The sequence below is a fragment of the Bos mutus genome, chromosome 6 (assembly GCF_027580195.1).
Source record: "Bos mutus isolate GX-2022 chromosome 6, NWIPB_WYAK_1.1, whole genome shotgun sequence".
In the NCBI taxonomy this organism is placed as follows: Eukaryota; Metazoa; Chordata; class Mammalia; order Artiodactyla; family Bovidae; genus Bos; species Bos mutus.
In genome coordinates, this window is record NC_091622.1 from 102,894,460 (window position 1) to 102,916,216 (window position 21,757).

General features: G+C 49.8%; 1 protein-coding gene across 1 annotated transcript in view; it reads left to right on the top strand.

Moving 5' to 3' along the window:
- Window positions 1-21,757, top strand: part of C6H4orf50 (chromosome 6 C4orf50 homolog) — a 64,085-nt gene continuing 42,328 nt past the window's right edge. Inside the window, exons 1-3 of the mRNA XM_070371902.1 lie at window positions 1-287; window positions 9,349-9,487; window positions 13,306-13,899. Coding sequence (XP_070228003.1) covers window positions 1-287; window positions 9,349-9,487; window positions 13,306-13,899 — 1,020 coding nt within the window. The remainder of the gene's footprint in view (window positions 288-9,348; window positions 9,488-13,305; window positions 13,900-21,757) is intronic.

The window sequence follows — 21,757 nt, forward strand, 5'->3', positions numbered from 1 at the left end:
ATGGAGCCAAACGCTAAAGGACGGACTGAAAAAAGTTTCAGTTACGTTGTCAGAGCCCCCAGCAGTGATGGGTTTGATATAATGAACGTTGATGTGAAGATCGACACGTCCTGGATCTTCCAGGATGTAGAGGAGAGTGGTGAGGAGCAGGGATGTTTTCTGGAAGGAGCAGCCAGAAGTCCAGACGTGGACACGGGAACACTCAGGAAGCAGCTGGAATCCTCGGAGCAGAAGCTGTTGGCAGCTGTGGACAAGTACATGATGCCGGAGTCTGGGCTGAGGAGCAGGTAAATATACCCTTTGGACCTCTTCTTTGTGTATGTTACAAATCCTGGGGCCTCCTCATCGTGGTAGAAGGGTGTATTGAATCGTTTCTATGGCTGAAGGAAAGGGAAGTGTTAGTCGCTCAGTCATGTCTGACTCTTTGTGACTCCATGGGCTGTAGCCCACCAGGATCCTCTGCCCACGGCATTCTCCAGGCAGGATAGAATACGGGAGTGGGTTGCCATGCCCTTCTCTGGGGATCTTCCCAACCGAGGGGTTTTTCCTGGGTCTCCTGCATTGGCAGGCAGATTCTTTACCCTCTGAGCCACCAGGGAAGCCATTCTATGGCTAAGGATGCAGGCAAAGCAGTCAGTGTTCCATCGTCTGCCCACAGCAGCCTCTGGCTCCTCTGTCTTTCCCATCCTCTGCTCTGTACCACAGGCACTGAGCCTGTTTCCCAGGCTCCCTTGCTCATTGGTTTTCATGTGGATCCAGCCAATGGGAGGTGCTGAAGGGAGGAGGAGGGAGAAGCCAGGATTCTCCCACCTCTCTTCTGCTCTGGGTGACATCTCCCACAGTGGTTGCCATTCAGTCGTGCCTTTGGCATCCTCTGTGGTCCTGTTCCTGGGCCCTGGAGTCTCCATCTTCTCTCTGTCTGTCCTTCCAGCCCCAGGGGCAGAAGTGGCCCCAGTGGTGGCTAACCTCTGGGTTGCCTGTCCACTCTGTCTGGCCTTTCATCTCTTCTGTCATCTTGGTAGCAGATTCCCTGTGTTTGATTCTCACTGCTGAGCCTCCTGGCTTCCCACATGGTTCAGTGGTAAAGAATCTGCCTGCCAGGGCAGGAGACGCAAGAGACGTAGGTTTGATCTCTGGATCAGGAAGGTCTCTTGGAGGAGGAAATGGCAACCCACTCCAGTATTGTTGCCTGCTGAAATCCCATGGCCAGAGGAACCTGTTGGGCTACAGTCTATGGGGTTCCAAAGAGTTGGACACAGCTGAGCACAGCACAGCATGAAAATAGCTGAACCTCCTGGCATAGGCTCTATTTTCTAATGGAAGCAACATGGTCCAGAGGTGGGGCATTTGAATCCAGGTCTTTATCCAAAGCCTATGTTCTTGTTTGACACCTAGTCTTGGAGGTTGGAAGTCAAAGATTAAGGTGTGGGCAGGGCTGGTTTCTCTGAGACTGCGCTCCACGGCTTAGCGTTGTCTGCCTTCTGTCTGTGTCTTCTGTGCATGTCGGTCTCCTCTTCTTATAAGGATACCAGTCATATGGGATCAAAGCTCATCCTAATGACCTCATTTTAACTAAATCACCTCTTTAAAAAAAAACTCTGTCTCCAAATACAGTCACATTCTAAGGTACTGGGGTTAGCTAACTTCAACATATGAATTTCAGGGGATATATTTGGTCCAAAGGGGCTTCCCCGGTGGTTCAGACAGTCAAGAATCTGCCTGCAATGCAGGAGACTTGGGTTTGATCCCTGGGTTGTCAGGAAGATCTCCTGGAGGAGGGAATGGCTACCTGTTCCAGTATTTTTGCCTGGAAAATTCCATGGACAGAGGCGCCTGGAAGGCTATAGTCCATGGGGTCATAAACAATTGGACATGACTGAGTGACTAACACACACAGTCCCAAACACAAGTTCTAGGGATTGACAGCTAGAAGAGGCAGGGCCCCAGCGCTGGAGAGATAAAAGTATAACCCACAACTGGTTATACCTGGCAGTGAAAATGAGGTCATGAGGCCTGGAAAAGATGGGTGGGAAACCCCTGCCAGAGGAGACCCTTCCATGTGAGGAAGAGACAGACAGCCTGGAGGCACCATGAGTGATGGAGGGGAAGGGCCTCTGTGGCTGGGGCTGGGATGAGGCCATCCTGGGAAGGCTGTATCCTGTACCCACCTGTGGGGAAATGTGGGCTGGGTCCTCAGTTCTCTTGTCCTCTGTAGCCATTCCCTTCCCCAAATGTGGGCTGTGTCCCACAGAAGCAGGGTGGAAGGGAAAGCAAGATTCGTGGCAAGGGTTCAGAGAAAAAGGCTTACCAAGAGCCTGTGGCATGGGCCACAGTGCAGGTCCTCCCACACACGGGTGAAGATAGCTGTTACTTGAACCCTGTGATACACAAAGTGATATGGGCCCCTTTTCCAGATGGGGAAACAGGCTCAGAGGATGGAATACATTATCCAGGGTCACTAAGAGCTGAAGCCAGGGTCTGAACGCACAATTGTGAACATAGACTTCAGGCTAATGTCACCATAGATTTCCTCCAGGTAAGGTACAGTAAAAGATCAATAGTGTATATTGGATATCACTTCCATTAAAGAGTTAAAATTTAAAAGTATTTATGGTAAAACTAATGCAACCACAGTGTTAAAAATTTGAGAAAGAGAACTCCACTGCCCATAACACCATCATTGTTACAAATTCACTTCCCACCTACATGCAACAAAATTAATAATAACTGAATACTTGTTGAGTGCTTGCTCTGGGCAAGGCACTATTTACATGCTCGACAAGTATTAACAGGGTTAATCGTTCAGTTCAGTTCAGTTCAGTTCAGTTACTCAGTCGTGTCCAACTCTTTGTGATCCCATGGACTGCAGCATGCCAGGCCTCCCTGTCCATCACCAACGCCCAGAGTTTACTCAAACTCATGTCCGTCAAATCTGTGATGCCATTCAGCCATCTCATCCTCTGTCATCCCCTTCTCCTCCTACCTTCAGTCTTTCCCAGCATCAGGGTCTTTTCCAGTGAGTTAGTTCTTCACATCAGGTGGCCAAACTATTGGAGTTTCAGCTTTAACATCAGTCCTTTCAATGAATATTTGGGACTGATTTCCTTTAGGATGGACTGGTTGGATCTCCTTGTAGTCCAAGGGACTCTCAAGAGTCTTCTCCAACACCACAGTTCAAAAGCATCAATTCTTCAGCACTCAGCTTTCTTTATGGTCCAATTCTCACATCCATACATGACTACTGGAAAAACCATAGCTTTGACTAGATGGACCTTTGTCTGTAAGGTAATGTCAGTGCTTTTTAATATGCTGTCTAGGTTGGTCATAGCTTTTCTTCCAAGGAGCAAGCATTTTAATTTCATGGCTACAATCACCATCTGCAGTGGTTTTGGAGCCCCCCAAAAAAAGTCTGTCACCGTTTCCATTGTTTCCCCATCTATTTGCCATGAAGTGATGGGACCAGATGCCATGATCTTCGCTTTTTGAATGTTGAATTTGAAGCCAACTTTTTCACTTTCCTCTTTCACTTTCATCAAGAGGCTCTTTAGTTCTTCTTCACTTTCTGCCATAAGGGTGGTGTCATCTGCATAACTGAGGTTATTGATATTTCTCCTAACAATCTTGATTCCAGCTTGGCATTTTGTATGATGTACTCTGCATATAAGTTAAATAAGCAGAGTGGCTTAATCCTTAAAAATATTTAAAACTAAGTAATATTGGTATCCTCAATTTCTAGGTAGGGAAATCAAGGTGCTGGCTTAAGTATTTTTTTTTTTTTTTTTTTTTTTTTGACTTTTTTTTAAATTTTATTTTATTTTTAAATTTTACATAATTGTATTAGTTTTGCCAAATATCAAAATGAATCTGCCACAGGTATACATGTGTTCCCCATCCTGAACCCTCCTCCCTCCTCCCTCCCCGTACCATCCCTCTGGGTCGTCCCAGTGCAGTAGCCCCAAGCATCCAGTATCGTGCATCGAACCTGGACTGGCAACTCGTTTCTTACATGATATTTTACATGTTTCAATGTCATTCTCCCAAATCTTCCCACACTCTCCCTCTCCCACAGAGTCCATAAGACTGTTCTATACATCAGTGTATCAAGTACACGGGTTATTGTTACCATCTTTCTAAATTCCATATATATGCGTTAGTATACTGTATTTATGTTTTTCCTTCTGCTTACTTCACTCTGTATAATAGGCTCCAGTTTCATCCACCTCATTAGAACTGATTCAAATGTATTCTTTTTAATGGCTGAGTAATACTCCATTGTGTATATGTACCAAGGCTTTCTTATCCATTCATCTGCTGATGGACATCTAGGTTGCTTCCATGTCCTGGCTATTATAAACAGTGCTGCGATGAACATTGGGGTACACGTGTCTCTTTCCCTTCTGGTTTCCTCAGTGTGTATGCCCAGCAGTGGGATTGCTGGGTCATAAGGCAGTTCTATTTCCAGTTTTTAAGGAATCTCACACTGTTCTCCATAGTGGCTGTACTATTTTTGCATTCCCACCAACAGTGTAAGAGGGTTCCTTTTCTCCACACCCTCTCCAGCATTTATTATTTGTAGACAGAGCCATTCTGACTGGTGTGAAATGGTACCTCATAGTGGTTTTGATTTGCATTTCTCTGATAATGAGTGATGTTGAGCATCTTTTCATGTGTTTGTTAGCCATCTGTATGTCTTCTTTGGAGAAATGTCTATTTAGTTCTTTGGCCCATTTTTTGATTGGGTCGTTTATTTTTCTGGAGTTGAGCTGTAGGAGTTGCTTGTATATTTTTGAGATTAGTTGTTTGTCCATTGCTTCATTTGCTATTATTTTCTCCCATTCTGAAGGCTGTCTTTTCACCTTGCTAATAGTTTCCTTTGATGTGCAGAAGCTTTTAAGGTTAATTAGGTCCCATTTGTTTATTTTTGATTTTATTTCCAATATTCTGGGAGGTGGGTCATAGAGGATCCTGCTGTACCACAGCATTCTTAATCGGCTATACCCCAACACAAAATATATTTGGTTTAAAAAAAATAAAATTAAAAAATGTTTTTCAAAAAGAAAAAATAACAATAAAAAAAGAGGCGTCTGAAAACTAAATTACCCAAATGGAATCTTTGCTTTTCCCTGGACCTGCTCCTCTTATGTCTGCTGCTGCTACTGCTGCTAAGTCGTGTCAGTTGTGTCCGACTCTGAGCGACCCCATACATGGCAGCCCACCAGGCTCCCCCGTCCCTGGGATTCTCCAGGCAAGAGTACAGGAGTGGGTTGCCATTTCCTTCTCCACTGGCTTAAGTATTTAATAACTTCTCCCCAGTTGCACAGACCATCACGTGGGGTCGCTGGGACCTGGACCCAAGCAGCCTGCCCAGTGGTACCTGCAGCAACAAGGCACCAATTTATCCTGGTGGAAGTTCCATGATAGAGTCTCCCAGTTTCATAGCACTCTTTGCAGCTCTACATAGTATAATATATTTTTAATTTGTCACTAATCAGTTAAAAGAAGCTTACTCCTTGGAAGGAAAGTTATGACCAACCTAGATAGCATATTCAAAAGCAGAGACATTACTTTGCCAACAAAGGTCCGTCTAGTCAAGGCTATGGTTTTTCCAGTGGTCATGTATGGGTGTGAGAGCTGGACTGTGAAGAAAGCTGAGTGCCGAAGAATTGATGCTTTTGAAGTGTGGTGTTGGAGAAGACTCTTGAGAGTCCCTTGAACTGCAAGGACATCCAACCAGTCCATCCTAAAAGAGATCAGTCCTGGGTGTTCATTGGAAGGACTGATATTGAAGCTGAAACTCCAATATTTTGGCCACCTCATTCGAAGAGTTGACTCATTGAAAAAGACTCTGATGCTGGGAGGGATTGGGGGCAGGAGGAGAAGGGGACGACAGAGGATGAGATGGCTGGATGGCATCACTGACTCAATGGACATGAGTTTGAGTCAACTCCGGGAGTTGGTGATGGACAGGGAGGCCTGGTGTGGTGCAATTCATGGGGTCGCAGAGTTGGACACGACTGAGCGACTGAATTGAATCAATGAAAAAGGTATTTTCATTGTCTAGTTCTTATCTGTTAAGTGTCTATGTTTCCTAGGGGGTTCCCTGGTGGTGCAGTGGTAGAGAATCTGCCTGCCAATGCAGGAGATGCAGGTTCAATCCCTGGGTTGGGAAGATCCCCTGGAGAAGGAAATGGCTACCCACTCCAGTGTTCTTGCCTGGAAAATCCCATGGACAGAGGAGCCTGTTGGGCTACATACAGTCCATGGGATTGCAAAGAGTAGGACGTGAATGAGTGACTAAACAACAAAAATGTTTCCTACAGCTGCTAAAGCAAATAACTACAAATGTTCTGCCTTTGAACAACACACATTCATTGTCTCTCAGTTCTGGAGGCAGAAGTTCTAAAGTCGCCTCACTGGCCGACAGTCACGGGGTAGCGGGAAGTCTGTGTCCGCCTTTTCCAGCATTTATAGGTGCATTCCTTGGCTTCTGGCCTCTGCCCATCTTCAAGCCAGCAGTGTAGCATCTTGCTTCAATGGTCACGTGGTCTCACCTTCTGCCCCTCTCTCATGAGGACAATTATAATTGCAGTTAGTCCCACCCAGATAATCCAGCATAATCTCTCCATCTCAAGATACCTAACATAATCACATCTACAGTCTCTTTGGCATCTTAAGGTTATATTCATAGATGCTGGTTATATTTGGAGGCCATATTTCAGCCTGATGCAATAAGATTAGTCATTTTCTGCTTAATTTAAGTAATGGGATAATACCAGGATTAAATATTGTCTCAGATTTAATAGTTCATGTTGGTCTCAAAAACTAAAAAAGTTAGGCTTCTCTTTTCTCATTCAGGTATCACCACATTTTATAATCAATCAGAAGGTACTCCTCCCAACTCTCTGACTGATTAACCTTTCCTGGTGGCTCAGTGGTAAAGAATCTGCCTGCCAATGCAGGAGATGCTAGTTCCATCCCTGGGTCAGGAAGATCCCCTAGAGAAGGGCCTGGCAACCCACTCCAGTATTCTTGCATGGAGAATCCCATGGACAGAGGAGCCTGGTGGGCTACAGTCCATGGGGTCGCACAGAGTCAGACACGACTGAGTGACTAAGCATGAGTGCTATTCCTCTGGTTCATTTTAGAAGGAACATGATTTTAATCTATACAAGACGGCACCCTCCCTTCTGTCACTTTAGAGACCTTCCCCCAGGGCCTCAAAACTAGAGTAGGAGAGGGGGCTCTTGGCCTGATCATTAATAACAGTGCATCATTTTATTTAATCATCGCAACAACTCCCAGAGCAAGGTGCAGTTACTTCTTACAGATGAAGATCCTGGGGGTCATAGTAGTGAATGAGCCCTATTAAGGCCTCATGACTGGTGAGTGGGAAAGCCAGCAGGCAAATCTGGGTCCTCTCCCCGGGAAGCAGAGTCTGTCCTGGAGGAGCAGGTCACGTGGTGTGTAGCTGGGTGAAGGATGAGGATGGGTAGAGCTTGTCCACATAGGCTGCAGATGTACTTTCCACAGGTTTCATGGTGATCTAGTCCAGAAGTAAGACTGGCACATGAAAGGGACTTGGATACCAGGCAGGAGACAGACAAGTGAGTCATTGTAGCTCCTCCTCTCTCAATGGGACCAGCAGGCAGATCTTCCCTTTTGGCTTCCCTCCATTCACACGTGCTTCTCCTGTCTATGGAGCTGAGGTCAGAGCTCACTTCCAGCCTGGGTATTACTTTGCATATGATGCAACTTCAGCACTTCCTCGGGATAATAAAAAAGACTTCCAGAGGCTTAGCCATCCCTAACTATTACACAGGTCATTTCCAACTTCTCACTTCTGTAAGTAATTCAGAGTTTTTGTAATCACAAAAAACTTTTTCTGCATTTTAATCATTTCCTTAGAAGAGATTTTCAAGACTGTAGCTCAAGTGGAAAGCATCAGAGCACAGGATTAGAGCCTGAGTTTGGGAGTCATGGGCTTCCCTGATGGCTCAGATGGTAAAGAATCTGCCTGTATAATGCAGGAGACTGAAGTTTGATCCCTGGGTCAGAAAGATGCCCTGGAGAAGGGAATGGCAACCACTCCAGTATTCTTGCCTGGAGAATTCCGAAAGAGGAGCCTGGTGGACTACACTCCATGAGGTCCCAAAGAGTTGGACATGACTGAGTGATTTTTTAACTTTGGGAGTCATGCAGCCTGGACTCTATAACGCTGTGTGCTGCTGCTGCTGCTGCTGCTAAGTCGTTTCAGTCATGTCCGACTCTGTGCGACCCCATAGATGGCAGCCCACCAGGCTCCCCCATCCTTGGGATTCTCCAGGCAAGAACACTGGAGTGGGTTGCCATTTCCTTCTCCAATGCAGGAAAGTGAAAAGTGAAAGTGAAGTCGCTCAGTTGTGTCCGACTCTTAGCGACCCCATGGACTGCAGCCTACCAGGCTCCTCCGTCCATGGGATTTTCCAGGCAAGAGTACTGGAGTGGGGTGCCATTGCCTTGGGCAAATTGTCCGGCCTCTCTGATCCTGTTTCCTCATGTGCAAAATAGGAGAAAAGGAGCCTACTTTCAGGTTGATCACATGAGGATTAATTGAGACAATGCAGATGTTTGGTTCGGGCTCAGTCCTTCATTGGTATGACTTGTACTGGGAATTACTGGTTTAGGGTTGAAGGGTTGAGAACACTGTTAAGGTTCCTGGTGCCTTGTTATTCAAAAGATGTCTCCAAACTATTTTAGATTATCTTGAAAAAGATACGTATGAATGTTTTATAAAATGTCATTTTTTTGTCTGAATATCAAATTGACCAAAAAACAGAAGGAAAAAAAAAGATGATCCCAGTGTCTGTGAAAACCTTAGGCCACGCTTACTGCATCCTGAATGTTGGGGCAGCCTGAGCACAAGTTGGAAAAGAATTTCTAGACACGGAGTACCGCAGAAAAGAGTGAGTTTATTAGGAACAAAGAACAGGTATAAAGTGATCACTGTGAGTGCAGAGGGCCTACAACTCCTGATGGGCCAGGGAGAGTCGACAGTTTTCATGGGTCAATAGCCAATGTTTATAGCCTCAAGACAAAGACCATTGCTGCTGGAAGGCTGGTGTTAGGTGACTGGTTGGGGCGTGATAGTGTGTTTACTGGAGTGGGCATCTTTGCCTAACTGGGAGTCAGGAAGCTTGTTAGTGATGATCAAGGGGCTTTTTGGCAACAGTTAGTTACAAAAGGGCTCAATTAGCCTCGGAGGCGTCCTTGGTTCTGGGCACTGCTGCTGTGGCCTTGTTGCAAGGCCTCGCACCTGTGGCCAAGGCAGGACTCAACACTGAGTAAGCGCCTTGCTGCTTCGATGCGCAGGATTCAGGAACTGGAGCTGTCGGAGAGGAACCTCCTCCAGAAGGTGGACCAGCTGAGCACGCGCGTGTTCCAGGAGCGAAGCGCCTCTCTCCGGGCCCAGGAGCAGCTGGACGCGCTGCAGGGGGAGCTGGCCAGCCAGGTACACAGCCCCCCTCCTTCTTTCTGGCACTTTTTTCTTGTCGCAGCAGAGTCACCCTATGGGTTTTTTCGTGGCAGCAGCTGCGCCTGAATATAGACCATGGGGAGGGTGTGGAGAGCCAGACAGGAGGAGTGAGAGGGGTCCTCATTCTAGCAGTGCAGGCAGGGGCCACTGGACCTGGGCAAGGTCACGTGACTTCCCTGGGCCTCAACTGTCCCATCTGTAAAATTGGGCTCGCATCCTGCCCTGTCCCCTCACAGGGTGGCCTGTGGGAGCTGTGCACCCACTAGGAGCTCTGGCCAGAGGTTCATTTCTGTGGGCTTGGTGCCTGACATCAGGGGAGCCAGCTCTGGTCTAAGGACAAGGAGAAGGACTGATGCCAGGTCTCTGCCTTCAGGAGCTGGCTTGTGGGCGGGGACACAGATGGGAAACAAGTAACTCCAAAACCGGGTGATGGAGCCATGAGGAAATGTGCAGGCAACAGTGTGCTTTCTGGGCCCTGTGAGTTGAGCCTTAGGGGAACAGCATGCGAGGGTGGGTAAGAGCCTGGGCAAGGCACGGAGGTACGGAAGAGCATAGCAGGACCAGGAGTTGAGACAGGAGGGTCCCAAGGAGGACAAGTTGTCAGAACCATGGCGTGAACCAAAGTCTGGAAGCCAAGGGGGAGCAGGACTTTGAGCAGGAGAGGCTCAAGTCAGGGTTTCGGGGATATCACTCTAATCAAATGGGAAAGAGAGATGGTGTAGGGAGGTGGCAAGTTAGAGCATAACTGGAGAAGTGGGTGGTTAAGGGAGTTGGCTCTGGAGGCAGATGTCTGGCGCCAAACCCTGGTCTGCCACTCACAAGCTCTGTGATGTAGGCCAGGTGACTTAACCTCTCTAGGCCTCAGTTTCCTCATCTGTGAAATGGGAACGATACAGCACCAACCTTCCTAACTTGTTGTCTGGTTTAAGGGAGTTAGGCTTTCCCAGTAGTGCAGTGGTAAAGAATCCACCTGACAGTGGAGGAGATACAAGAGACATGGATTCAATCCTTGGGTCGGGAAGATTCCCCTGGAGTAGGAAATGGCAACCCACTCCAGTATTCTTGCCTGGAGGATCCCATGGTCAGAGGAGCCTGGTGGACTATAGTCCATGGGGTTACAAAGAGTCGTTCACAACTAAGCAGCTAAGCACACACACACTTTAAAAGAGCTCAGTTCAGTCCAGTCGCTCAGTTGTATCCGACTCTTTGCGACCCTATGGACTGCAGCACGTCAGGCTTCCCTGTCCATCACCAATTCCTGGAGCTTGCTCAAACTCATGTCCATCGAGTCAGTGATGCCATCCAACCATCTCATCCTCTGCCGTCCCCTTCTCCTCCTGCCTTCAGTCTTTCCCAGCATCAGGGTCTTTTCTAGTGAGTCAGTTCTTCACATCAGGTGGTCAAAGTACTGGAGCTTCAGCTTCAGCATCAGTTAATATGTGTAAAACACTCAAAACAGTAGGCATTTAAATAGCACTAGTTGCTTTTGTAATTACTAGTCTTTATTGAAGTGTTCCAGGGGAGAGAAAACGAAGGCTGGAGAGCAGAGACTTGGTGGGCAGAGACCCAAAGATCCTGAGAGGCATCCTCTTTTAGCAAATTGCTACTCACAGGCGAGCACAGCAGTTGTCAAATTGCAGGTTGACTCCCGCCAGTGGGTTGTGAAATCAGTTCTGTAACTTGCAACCAGCATTTAAAGATGGAATTGACTAGGAAATATGAAAGGGCATCATGTGTGTGAAGGGGAGTGCTGTTTTGTGAAGCTTGTTTCAGTTGTCAACGCCTGCCACGTGTGTAACGGGCCACGTTCTTAAAAGATGTTTCTTACTGTGGGAGGCAGTCCAAAAAGTTTGAAAAACACCAGATCGATTAGCTTTTAAAGGAAATAGAGGTGAAGCAGGGAAGATAAGAAGTTCAATTAAATCGATGTTAGCCTTTGAGATACCAGGGAGACACGCAAGTGCTGCTTTCTCCCTTTACATTGAAATTTAGGTGCAGAAAGTTGAGTCTATCCTCTTGGGTACAAGCCATCATCATCAAGATCCAGGACTTTTTAACCCGCGATAAAGTGGTGGTGTGTGGGCTCCTGCCATCAACCATGTAATCTCTTTGTAGAAAATCCTGTAATAAAGCCTTATATACATGTAGGATTTCCCAGGTAAGCATACACAGTCCTGGGACTTCCCTGGCGGTCCAGTGGTTAAGAATCTGTGCTTCCATTGCAGGGGGCATGAGTTCAATCCCTAGTCGGGGAAATAAGATTCCTTCATGCCTCGTGGTGTGGCCAAAAAAGTAAAATAAATTTGAAAAACATATGCAAAGCTCTGCAATCACCAGAGGTTCATACTCTGATGGGGAGACAGAAGTGAGGGTGACAAGCCAGAGAAATGCTGGGAGTGAGCTCCAAGACACTGCAGGACCTGCAGCTCTGTGGCCGCACGCCTTGCATTCTGTTCTCCTGTCACCAAGATGCTCCTGGGAACGTCCTGTCACAAAACACTGTTTCCAGGTGAAGGGCAGATGTTCACGGTGGTGAGGGGGCTGGCTCAGGGCCCCCTCGGAGACCACTCGGCCCAGCTTCAGCCCAGCCCAGATGCTAACCCTCCCCCTCTGCCTGGAGTTATCTGCATTTCAGAGCAAGTTTGCAGGAGTGTGTGAACTCTGCCCTTTGTACCTGATATCTGCCAAATGACAATTTGCCCCACTGTTGACTATATTTGCTGTAATTATTTGCATACAAAGACGCCTCATTTCTGTGGCGACCTGTGGTCACTCCCAAAGGTGGTCGAGGTAGACCCCTCTAGGTAACAGAGCTCTGGGCTCTAAGCATCACTGACTACAGGATTCGCACCATCAGGCAGCCCTCGCAGGGAATCTAACTCCAGTTTCTTCTGCCCCAATTTCCCCTGAAAGTAAAGCCTGCCAAGCTGTTCTCAGGTTTCCTGTTTCTCGTTTGCTCTTCTTTGTTTTGTCTTCTGCAAGCTCTTAAGAAATATATGTGCAGGCACTAACAGTTGAAACAGATCTTAACAGGAAGGCAAGTCTACCCATGTGCATAAATTAATTGTGACTATTAGGCCAGGACCCTGTTGTTTTTTGCAGTGAGTGGGTCACCCTGGTCCAGAGTACAGCCCATGGGTCTGGGAGGTCAAGATTTAAGAACAGGGAGGTGTGTTCTCGGATAGGCAGGGAGCCATGCAGAAACAAAAATCCTTGAGACAGACACGTGGTGGTGGATCAGTGACTTTTAGCCGATTGACATTCAGCAGGTCATTTCTCAGTAGCTCAGGGTTGTATTCACAGTAAGGAATGGCTGCTGTGACACTGTTGATCTTGTCTCAGCCAGAAGTCACGGTTTTCAGCTGACCCTTACTGGACCAGGCAGGGTCCTTTTAGGCACTGAGCAACGGAGAAGTCTGGGAGGTTCTGGCGTGGAAGAAGCGACACTCAGGGGGTTCCAGGTGGCAGCTATTTTCAAACTGGTGTGGGGGTACTCCGTGTTGGAACCACTGTGTGTGCACCAGCCCGTCCCCATCCTGACTAAGTTTCCCTGAGTCCTTGTCCTTGGAGCTCAAGGGGACCTGAAGGAAGGCACTTGCGTCCTGGGCAACATTTAAGAGGGCGCCAGTAACCGTCATTGAGATAAATAATATTCGAAGCAATATTTTAATGCAAAAACTAATGCGAAAAGAAAAGGCACGCTGAACAACAAAATATCGAAGTTTCAAATAAAGACAGGCTCGGTGAGACCCCGGGCCGCCTTCCTGACGCCCTCCTCCACCGCCAACCCGTAGGTTCGAGAGAACGAGCGCGCGGCCCAGCGGCAGCGGTGGCGGCTGCGGCGGCTGCGGGAGCGGCTGCGGCGCAAGGACGCGGCGCTGGGGCGGCAGGCTTCGGCCCTGGAGCGCGGCAGGCGGATCCAGCGGCGCCAGCTGCGCCTGGTGCGCGAGCAGGAGCGCATCCTGCGGGCGCAGGTGCAGCGGCTGGAGCTGGACGTGCGGCGCCTCTGTCGCGCCGCCGGCCTCCTGCTGGCCGAGCTGGACACCCCGAATCCCGGCGGCCCCCGATTCTCCGGCCCGGGCGACCTCCGGGGCGCCCCCGAAGGGGCTGCGGAGCTGCGCGCGCTGCGGGCCAGGGCCGAGCGCGGCGAGCGCGAGCGGGACCAGGCGGCCCGCCGGCTGCGGGAGCAGCGCGCCACCGAGCGGCGGCTCCGCGAGCAGCTGGAAGAGCTGCGCTGCTGCATCTATGGGCTGAAGCTGTCGGAGATCGGTCTGCAGGCCCAGGTGGAGGAGCTCACCCAGCACAACGAGAGCCTGCGGGGGGAACTGGGAGCCCAGGCGCCCGGGGAGAGAGCGCTCAGCAAGGCCCCCACTGGTCCCCGTAGCCTGGTAAGTGACCACAACCCAGGGTGCGAGTGATTTTCTACTTTCCTCTTAACTTTCTCGCCCAGCCACTTAGTCAAGTCATGGACTCCTTCATTCCCCAGTCTTCCTCTTCATTCACCCCTCCAAACCACCATCCCCATCTATCCCTCCTTCATTCCATCCACCCATCTACCCACCTGGTGTCACCGGTCCACCCATACAACTTCACTCACCCGTTCACCAGTCCAGCAACCTCCCCATCATCTGTCCACCTGCTCAGCCACCCATCCACCTTTCCATCCACTCACCCTATCTCTTGTTCACCCATCCATGCTCTCTTCTACTCCCCCTCCATCATCTTATTCACCAGACCACCTCGTTGTTCTATCTCTGCATCCAACACTCTCCAGGGAGCCAACCAGCTACCTTTCATCCTTCATCATCTGTCTCTCCTATACGTCCATTTATCCGACAGTTCATGGGTCCCCGCCTGTGCCAGGCCCCAGGTGCTCTCTTCCACGTGTAGTGTGAAGTAACTGTCCTGTGCTCCTGCCTCCCCAATCCACCCTCTCCCTGGGAAAGCAGTCAGCCTTTCCCACCTCCCTCACAGCTCCGAAGGTGACCATGGTTCCCAGCCTGGTGGTCCTGTATATGCATCTTCATCTCTGCTTGTTTAGACTGTGAGCCCGTCGAGGGCAGGTCCAGGTCAGATGGGTTCCATAGCCGCAGCCCCAGCAGCAGCACACAGGAGACCCCCAAGGTTGGTGCAGTAGAGAATATGCAGGGTTGGGCCCCTTTCTAGTTCTCCTGTTTACTAGCTGTGTGACCCTGAGTAAGTTTCTTAAGCTCTGGAGCCAAGGGCAGGCTGGACATTTATGTTATCATCTAACTGATTAGAAGAGCAAAATGTGTGTTTAATAATACTCCTGCCATGTGCTTGGCACCTTGCGGTGTTTTCAAAGGCATCATTTAATGTTCATAAGTCTGTGAAGCAGGTACTATTAATGTCCGCACTCCACAGAGGAGGCTGAGGCTCAGAGAGGCAGTGCACCGGCCTGTTGTCACACAGCTCAGAAGAGGCAGAGCTGGAATTTGATCCACGCTGCATGTGAGTCCAGGGTGCTCTGTTTCCCCCGGCAAGAGGCTGCTTGCCTGTAAAGGGAGAGTTAAGTCAGCTCCCTCCAAGAGATCAAGATCCCAGTGGTTCGATTTGCATTTAAGGAAAAATCAGGAAGCCACCTTTGCCCAAAGAAGATGGCTTATTGGAAAAAAAAAATCACATTTATCTTCTGGCCTGGACAGTCTATTTCAAATTAACTGGAACTTGAATTTCCTCAAGATCATGACGTGTATCCTGCCTAGATGGTTTTAGTAATGAGTTTGTCTGTGCTCACAGTTTCTCTTTTTCGTACTTCATCCTGCCAGTGTCACCTCTGCGTGTCCTGTTCGTTCTTCCTCCATTAAGTTCATCAGATAAAAGGAAAACAGTGTACCTTTGATGTTGACACCTTGTTGTAATTTCAGAAAATAAATGGTGTAGAGATGAAAATTCTCCCTTAGAATCCTTTCTGTAATTTTCCTAAATGTAAGACTTTAATTTAGGCTGTTAGTTTACATCCTTTATTCTCCCAATCTCTCTGCCCTGCTACTTTCTCTTTTATCTAAGGGAAAGGCTGAATACCTAAATGTTTTAGTGATGAGTAAATATTTTGTACGTTTTACATTCTCTCATTTAATCTTTAGAGCAGCCTTGCAAGCCAGGTGCAATTCCACTGACTAGATGGAGAAACTGAGACCCAGGAGGGTCTCCAAAGAATCAGGGCCAGCAAGGGGACACGGGCCAGATCAGGGCGGTGACTCCAAGATGCTGTCCTTACCTTGGGACCCTGGGGCCGGAGTTGGATCCTGAGCAGTTTGGTGCAGCGTCAGTGGCTGCATTCAGTAGTTTGGGTGCCATCAGTTATAAGCCCCTTGTTGACACACATCTGTGACTTTTTAGATGTTTCAGGCCTTATCATTGAAAAATCTCAAGAAACTGGAGGAGAACTACATCTCTCGAGGGGCTCATGCTCTCAAGACTTTGCTGGAGGTTGTGGTGCCCAGTCAAAAGTCTCTCAAAAATTCCCTGAATTGCCCATCAAGCGTGGTCCCCAGCCATTTTTGCCTCTAGCATTGGGAGAAGCTGGCCCATTATCAGATGAGTAGCAGAGGGAGCAGGGGCCTGTGAAATAGAAAATGCTGATCCTTAAACGTGGGAACCACATGCACTGGGGTGCGAGGCTCGTGCTTTAAGTGGCAGGTGGGACCCCAAGTGGACAGAGCAGTTCAGCTCTCTCTCTTACCAGTGGCGATAAAGTCCAGCAGGTTACTAAGCCTTTCTGTGACTCAGTGTTCTCAACTGTGAAATGGGAACGATACTGAGACCTGCTTCTAGTGTGATTGTGAGGATGCAATGAGAAAGTGCTGGGAAGGCCCTGGCACAGAGCCTGGTACCCGGTAGGATTTAGATTGTCGCATCATTGTCACCGTCACCATCGTCATCTTCACCATCACGTCTTCATGGCCTTGTCTCATCCAGCGGAGATTGGATGGAATCACTCACACTGCTTACATCATGGTTTCCTCTTTCTTGTCTTTTTGTTTGTCCCAAGAGCTTAGGCTTCACTGCGTGCAAAGTCGCTTCAGTCGTGTCCGACTCTTTGCAATCCCATGGACTGTAGGCTGCCAGGCCTCTCTGCTCATGGGATTCTCCAGGCAAGAATACTGGAGTCAGTTGCAAGTTCCTTCTTCAGGGGATCTTCCGGACCTACGGATCAAACCTGCATCTCTTATGTTTCCTGCACTGGCAGGCCGGTTCTTTACCACGGGCGCCATCTGGGAAGCCCTGCTGCTGCTGCTGCTAAGTCACTTCAGTCATGTCTGACTCTGTGCGACCCCATAGACGGCAGCCCACCAGGCTCCCCCGTCCCAGGGATTCTCCAGGCAAGAACACTGGAGTGGGTTGCCATTTCCTTCTCCAATGCAGGAAAGTGAAAAGTGAAAGTGAAGTCGCTCAGTCGTGTCCGACTCTTCGAGACCCCATGGACTGCAGCCTAGCAGACTCCTCCGTCCATGGGATTTCCTAGGCAAGAGTACTGGAGTGGGGTGCCATCGCCTTCTCCCTGGGAAGCCCTGGAGTCGGTTAAATGTGACTGCGATTTATCTCCTCCGATCTGCGGGAGATACTGATGCAAACTCAGGCTGACAAGGCCCTGGAATGGGCAGGGCCTGTGATCACCAGCTCCCCCATCACAGCAGCCCATGGGCCGAGGGAGACGGAGAGCACTGTGGTGACTTTCCGGGCAGGGCTGTCCCCAGGTGTGGTTCTCTCAGCCAAAGGGCTGAGAACCTCTGCCTGGTTTCAGAGGCCGGAGGTCAGTCTGCAGGGGCAGGTGGGGTGGGCGAGGCCCGGCCTGCTCCAGGATGACCTCACCCTTAGTAGGGAGGTCATTAGGGCATCTGCAGAGACCCTGTTACCAAATGAGGTCACAGTCACAGGTGCTGGCAGGGGGTGGGGGGGGCAGTTCGGACTTGAACTTGACTTTTAGGCAACACAATTCAGCTCACAACCGTGCTGTCACGCGGCCAGCGATGACTCCGGCCTCGCCTCCTCCTCCTCCTTGGCCTCCTTCAGGTAGTGTTTCCTCCTCTGTCCTCCTGGGACCTGGGCTGAAGGCCCAGATGATGCACTATCCTTGGCGCCAGGCCCAGCTTCTCTGGAGCAAGTGCCCGTGAACCGCCGGGTGAGCTGCTGAAGGCAGGGTCCTCAGGCTGCTTCCATAGTCATCCTGAAAGACCGCCCTGGGCAGGGAGGTTGGCATGGTAACAGCCCATGGAAACATACCTGGACTCATGTCACCCTCTGTGGTTGTGCAAATGCAAGAACCCAACCCCCACTCCATGTGAGGTGCCCCGTGCGCCCCCATCGCCACCCCACCTTCTTTCTCACCAGCCTTCCTTTCCTCCCTGCTTCCTTCCACCCACACACAGAATCCTTCGGGTCCTCTCTGTTTTCTGCCACAACCCCAGCTCCAGCACAGCACTTGACATGGGAAGGAGCTTGGTAGATATTTATCAAGTGCAAGGAGAGAGGGAGAAAGGACCACAGACTGTCTGAGTCTCTTATCATTGGGGCCCCACGGGTGGGTCCAGGCCCCTTTCAGCCTGCGGCTCAGATGCTCTAGGTTCCTGGCCATCTCTGACCCTGTGAACTTGGGGCCTTTAACCCCTGTGGATTCTGCTGGGCGAAGGGCTAGCAGCGCTCTCTGCCTTCTAAGTGTGTCAGAGTGAAGAGCCCATTGGAGCACGAATGCAAGAGCCCTTTAAACATGGAACAAAAGTCGGGGACCATTTCAATATAAAATGTCTTGGGACAGCCACTGATTCTGGCTTTTAGCAATCTAGCAGCTTGTCTAGGAGAGTGTTATAGGCAAGGGCTTACTTTGGCTGTCGGTGTCTGTTTCATCATGGTTTGTGTGTTTCTCGCGTGGCTTGTTCTCGCTTCCAAGAGGAGAGCTTCCATCCCCTTCTGATGGTCCCTCCGAGGGGGCCTGTCACCTGGATGATCAGCTTCTTGTTCCAGACATTAGCAGTTCTCCCAGATGGAGACAGGCAGGGCCAAGTCCCCCAACCTGGAGAATCCAGAGCCTGGCCCTGCCCTCTGGGAGCCCCGGGAACCTTGCACGTCATTTAATTTTATGCCTCGATTTCCCTATTGGTCAAATAGAGAGGTAAGTGCTATAAGGGTTTCCTGCAGTGCCCTGGCAAAGGACCACAGACCTCAACAACAGTCCTGGAGCCTGGAAGTCCGAGATCACGGCATCTGCAGGGTCATTTCTTCTGAGACTTGTGAGGGAGGGTCAGTTCCAGGCCTCTCTCCTTGACCGTCTTCCCCCTGTGTCTCGTCGTCTTCCTTCTATATGTGTCTGTGTTCAAATGTCCTCTTTTTATAAGGACACTGGTCACAGCAGATTAAGGCCCGCCCTAATGACCCCACCCTAATTAACTGTGTCTGCAAGGACTGCATTTCTAAATCAGGTCATGTTCTGAGGTCCTGGGGGTTAGGACATCAACTTAGGAAGTTTGGGGAGGACACTGGAGGACACGTCCAGTGCAACTTACTGGATGCATTGTTACAGAGGCCCCATGACTGGCAGAACTGTCAGTTCTGGTTCCTTCGTGCGCTTCTTCACCAGCTTTGTGTGGGTACCAAATGATCCCTGTATTTATTAGGGAATCTTTGCACCAGATGCCATCTCTGGTGCTCTGCATCTGTTGTCCACTCCTTTTGTCCCTCAGCGACCTTCAAGGGAGGTGCTCTCTTATCCCCATTTTACAGATGAGGAAGTGGAGGTATGGAGAGTCCCAGGGTTCCCACAGATACTAAGTGATGGGGAAGGATTTGCACCCTGGCAGATGGATGCGCTGGTGGGTGCCACACTCTGCTCCTCCAGTAACTACTGGTCCATGGGTCAGTCAGCGTTTAACAGATGTCCACTCCACATGACGTGGTGAACTTGGTACTGGGGCTGGGAAGTAAGACAAGACCGCTGCCCAAATAAGATGACAAGACCGCCTAAGGCAAGAGGGTGCCAACAGAGGAAGGGGGAGGGGCCTGACAGTCTGTGGGTCGCTGTTGGGGACCTTGGTGTTTGGGAGGGGAATGCACCTAGGGCCGCGGGGTATGTCACAGTCTTCCAGGCTGTCCTCCTTTCAGAAGGCACTGACAGCCCCAACTCTGCGAATCTTGGAGTCAGAAAGGGCCACCTGGAGAGGAAGAAATGCTCCAGAGGGGGCGCTGGGCGCTTTGAAGTGCCAGCCAGTCACCAGCTCATGGAGGAGCAGTGCCTGCAATTTTAAAGTTGAAATGCTACAACGTATTGATAACCACACTGTAAAGCCAGAGAGTGTGTCCTTCAGGGTCTTGGTCTGCCCCTTGCCCGGAGCTGTGCATGTATGGAATTGCACTTGGAGTTCTGAGATCATTGCATGCTTGTATGCATTCCCAAAGGCTGACTGCATTTCCAAAAGGGTTAGACCCAAAGGGGTTAAGAGCCACAGCAGGTCTTCAATGCCTTTCTCTGGGTAATGTTGTAACCCCCAAATGATCTCCTTTCACGAGCCCCCAGCAGCTCCATCGGCTGGGGCTCCAGCTCCACTTCCTAACCACGGCATTCAGGGCCCTGCTTCTCCAACCCAGTCCTCAGCCTCACTGCACAACACTTCCTCCAGCCTGGCCCAGCCACCTTGGGCTCTGCTCCTCCAGCCTGCTCACCTTCCCTGGGTCTAAAGGCTTCCACCACCCGCTGCCCTTGGCCTCTCAGTAAACTCCTGCTTCTTTCTCTACATTTGGTGAGAATGCCACTTCCTCCAGGAAGACTTTCCTGATTTTACATCATCTCACTCTGGCCTTGGTGTCCCCATCATGACATGACCCGCCCCTGGGGGCCCTAATTCTCACTGTGCCAGACTTGGAAGCCCACCTTCCCACAACTGTGCCTTCCTCATCATCACCAGCTGGGTACCATTCAGCCCTAAATCCCAGCCCCCGGACAGAGGCTGTGAAATGCTTGGCGAGCAAGTGACTCAGTGAATAGATGACCCAAAGGAGATATTTGCTCCATGCCCAAGGCAAATAGAAGCTTCTGGCCAAAGGGACCACCCCAAGATGGCAATGCTGAAGTAAGGTATAGAAAGTGGAAAACCAGAGGGTGGTCTAGCCCCTGGAAAGTGGGTGTCATAGAGAAAATTATTACAAATTATTAAGGTACCTCCACCCAGGACCCTCCTCCCAATTGGTTACTTACATCTGAAGACTCTGGGCGTCATGGTGTGAATTATGGTGAGGATGATCTTTATGAGAGGATATTTTATTTGCTTCATATTTACAAAACACTTTCCCAAACAGGATCTCCTCAAAGCTGGGAGGTTGCCAGGTAGGGGTCAGTGTCCTTGTCCCCAACCCCACAGAGGAGACACTTGCCTTACCTAGGATCACAGAGTATACAGTTTCTAGAGCAAATTGCTTGGAACCCAGCTCCCTGAAGAAACAGTCATTTCAAGGACAAAGTCCAGACCTGGGGAGGAATTTGGGGAGGGAGAGTTTACTCAGGATCCCAGGGGAAAGAAAATTTAAAAGGACTCTGGCTTGCCAGATGTTGGTGGTTTAGTTGCTAAGTCGTGTCACTCTATGATCCCATGGACTGCAGTGTGCCACGCTCTGTCCATGGGATTTCCAGGCAAGAATACTGGAGTGGGTTGCCATTTCCTTCTCCAGGGAATCTTCCTGACCCAGGGATTGAACCCGTGTCTCTTGCATTGCAGGTGATCTCCTGCATATCAGGCAGATTCTTTATCACTGAGCCAACAGGGAAGCCTGGTTTGCAAGATGAGCAAGGCTCATCTGCAGATGTGTCTGAATGCTTTTAGCAAGTGTGCACCAGACACCATTCATGTGCCAAGCACCATGCCAGGACAGGAGGGACTGGAGAGGTGAGCCTGCTCTTCAAAGGCTTGTATGATGATCGCTGCCACAGGGGACAGCTCAAGGGCTGTTGCCTGGCCTGGAGGGTAACACGTTGGCTTGTACAGAGATTAAAAGTCACTCTCTTATTCTGTCAGTGTCAGGCTGTCATCCCAGAGCTGAGATCCCAACACCCCCCTCACTCCAGGTGGCAGCGGCTTCAGGGAAAGTGGACACTCCAGTCAGCTTCTCAGCCCCAGCAGTGTGAATAGAGCACCCTTGGTTGCAGGTATGAGAATTTATCATTGTTCCTTCAAGTCTAGGCAGCCTCTCCTTGCTCAGAGCTTGCATCTGTGCAGAAGTGCGTGTCACACACTTATC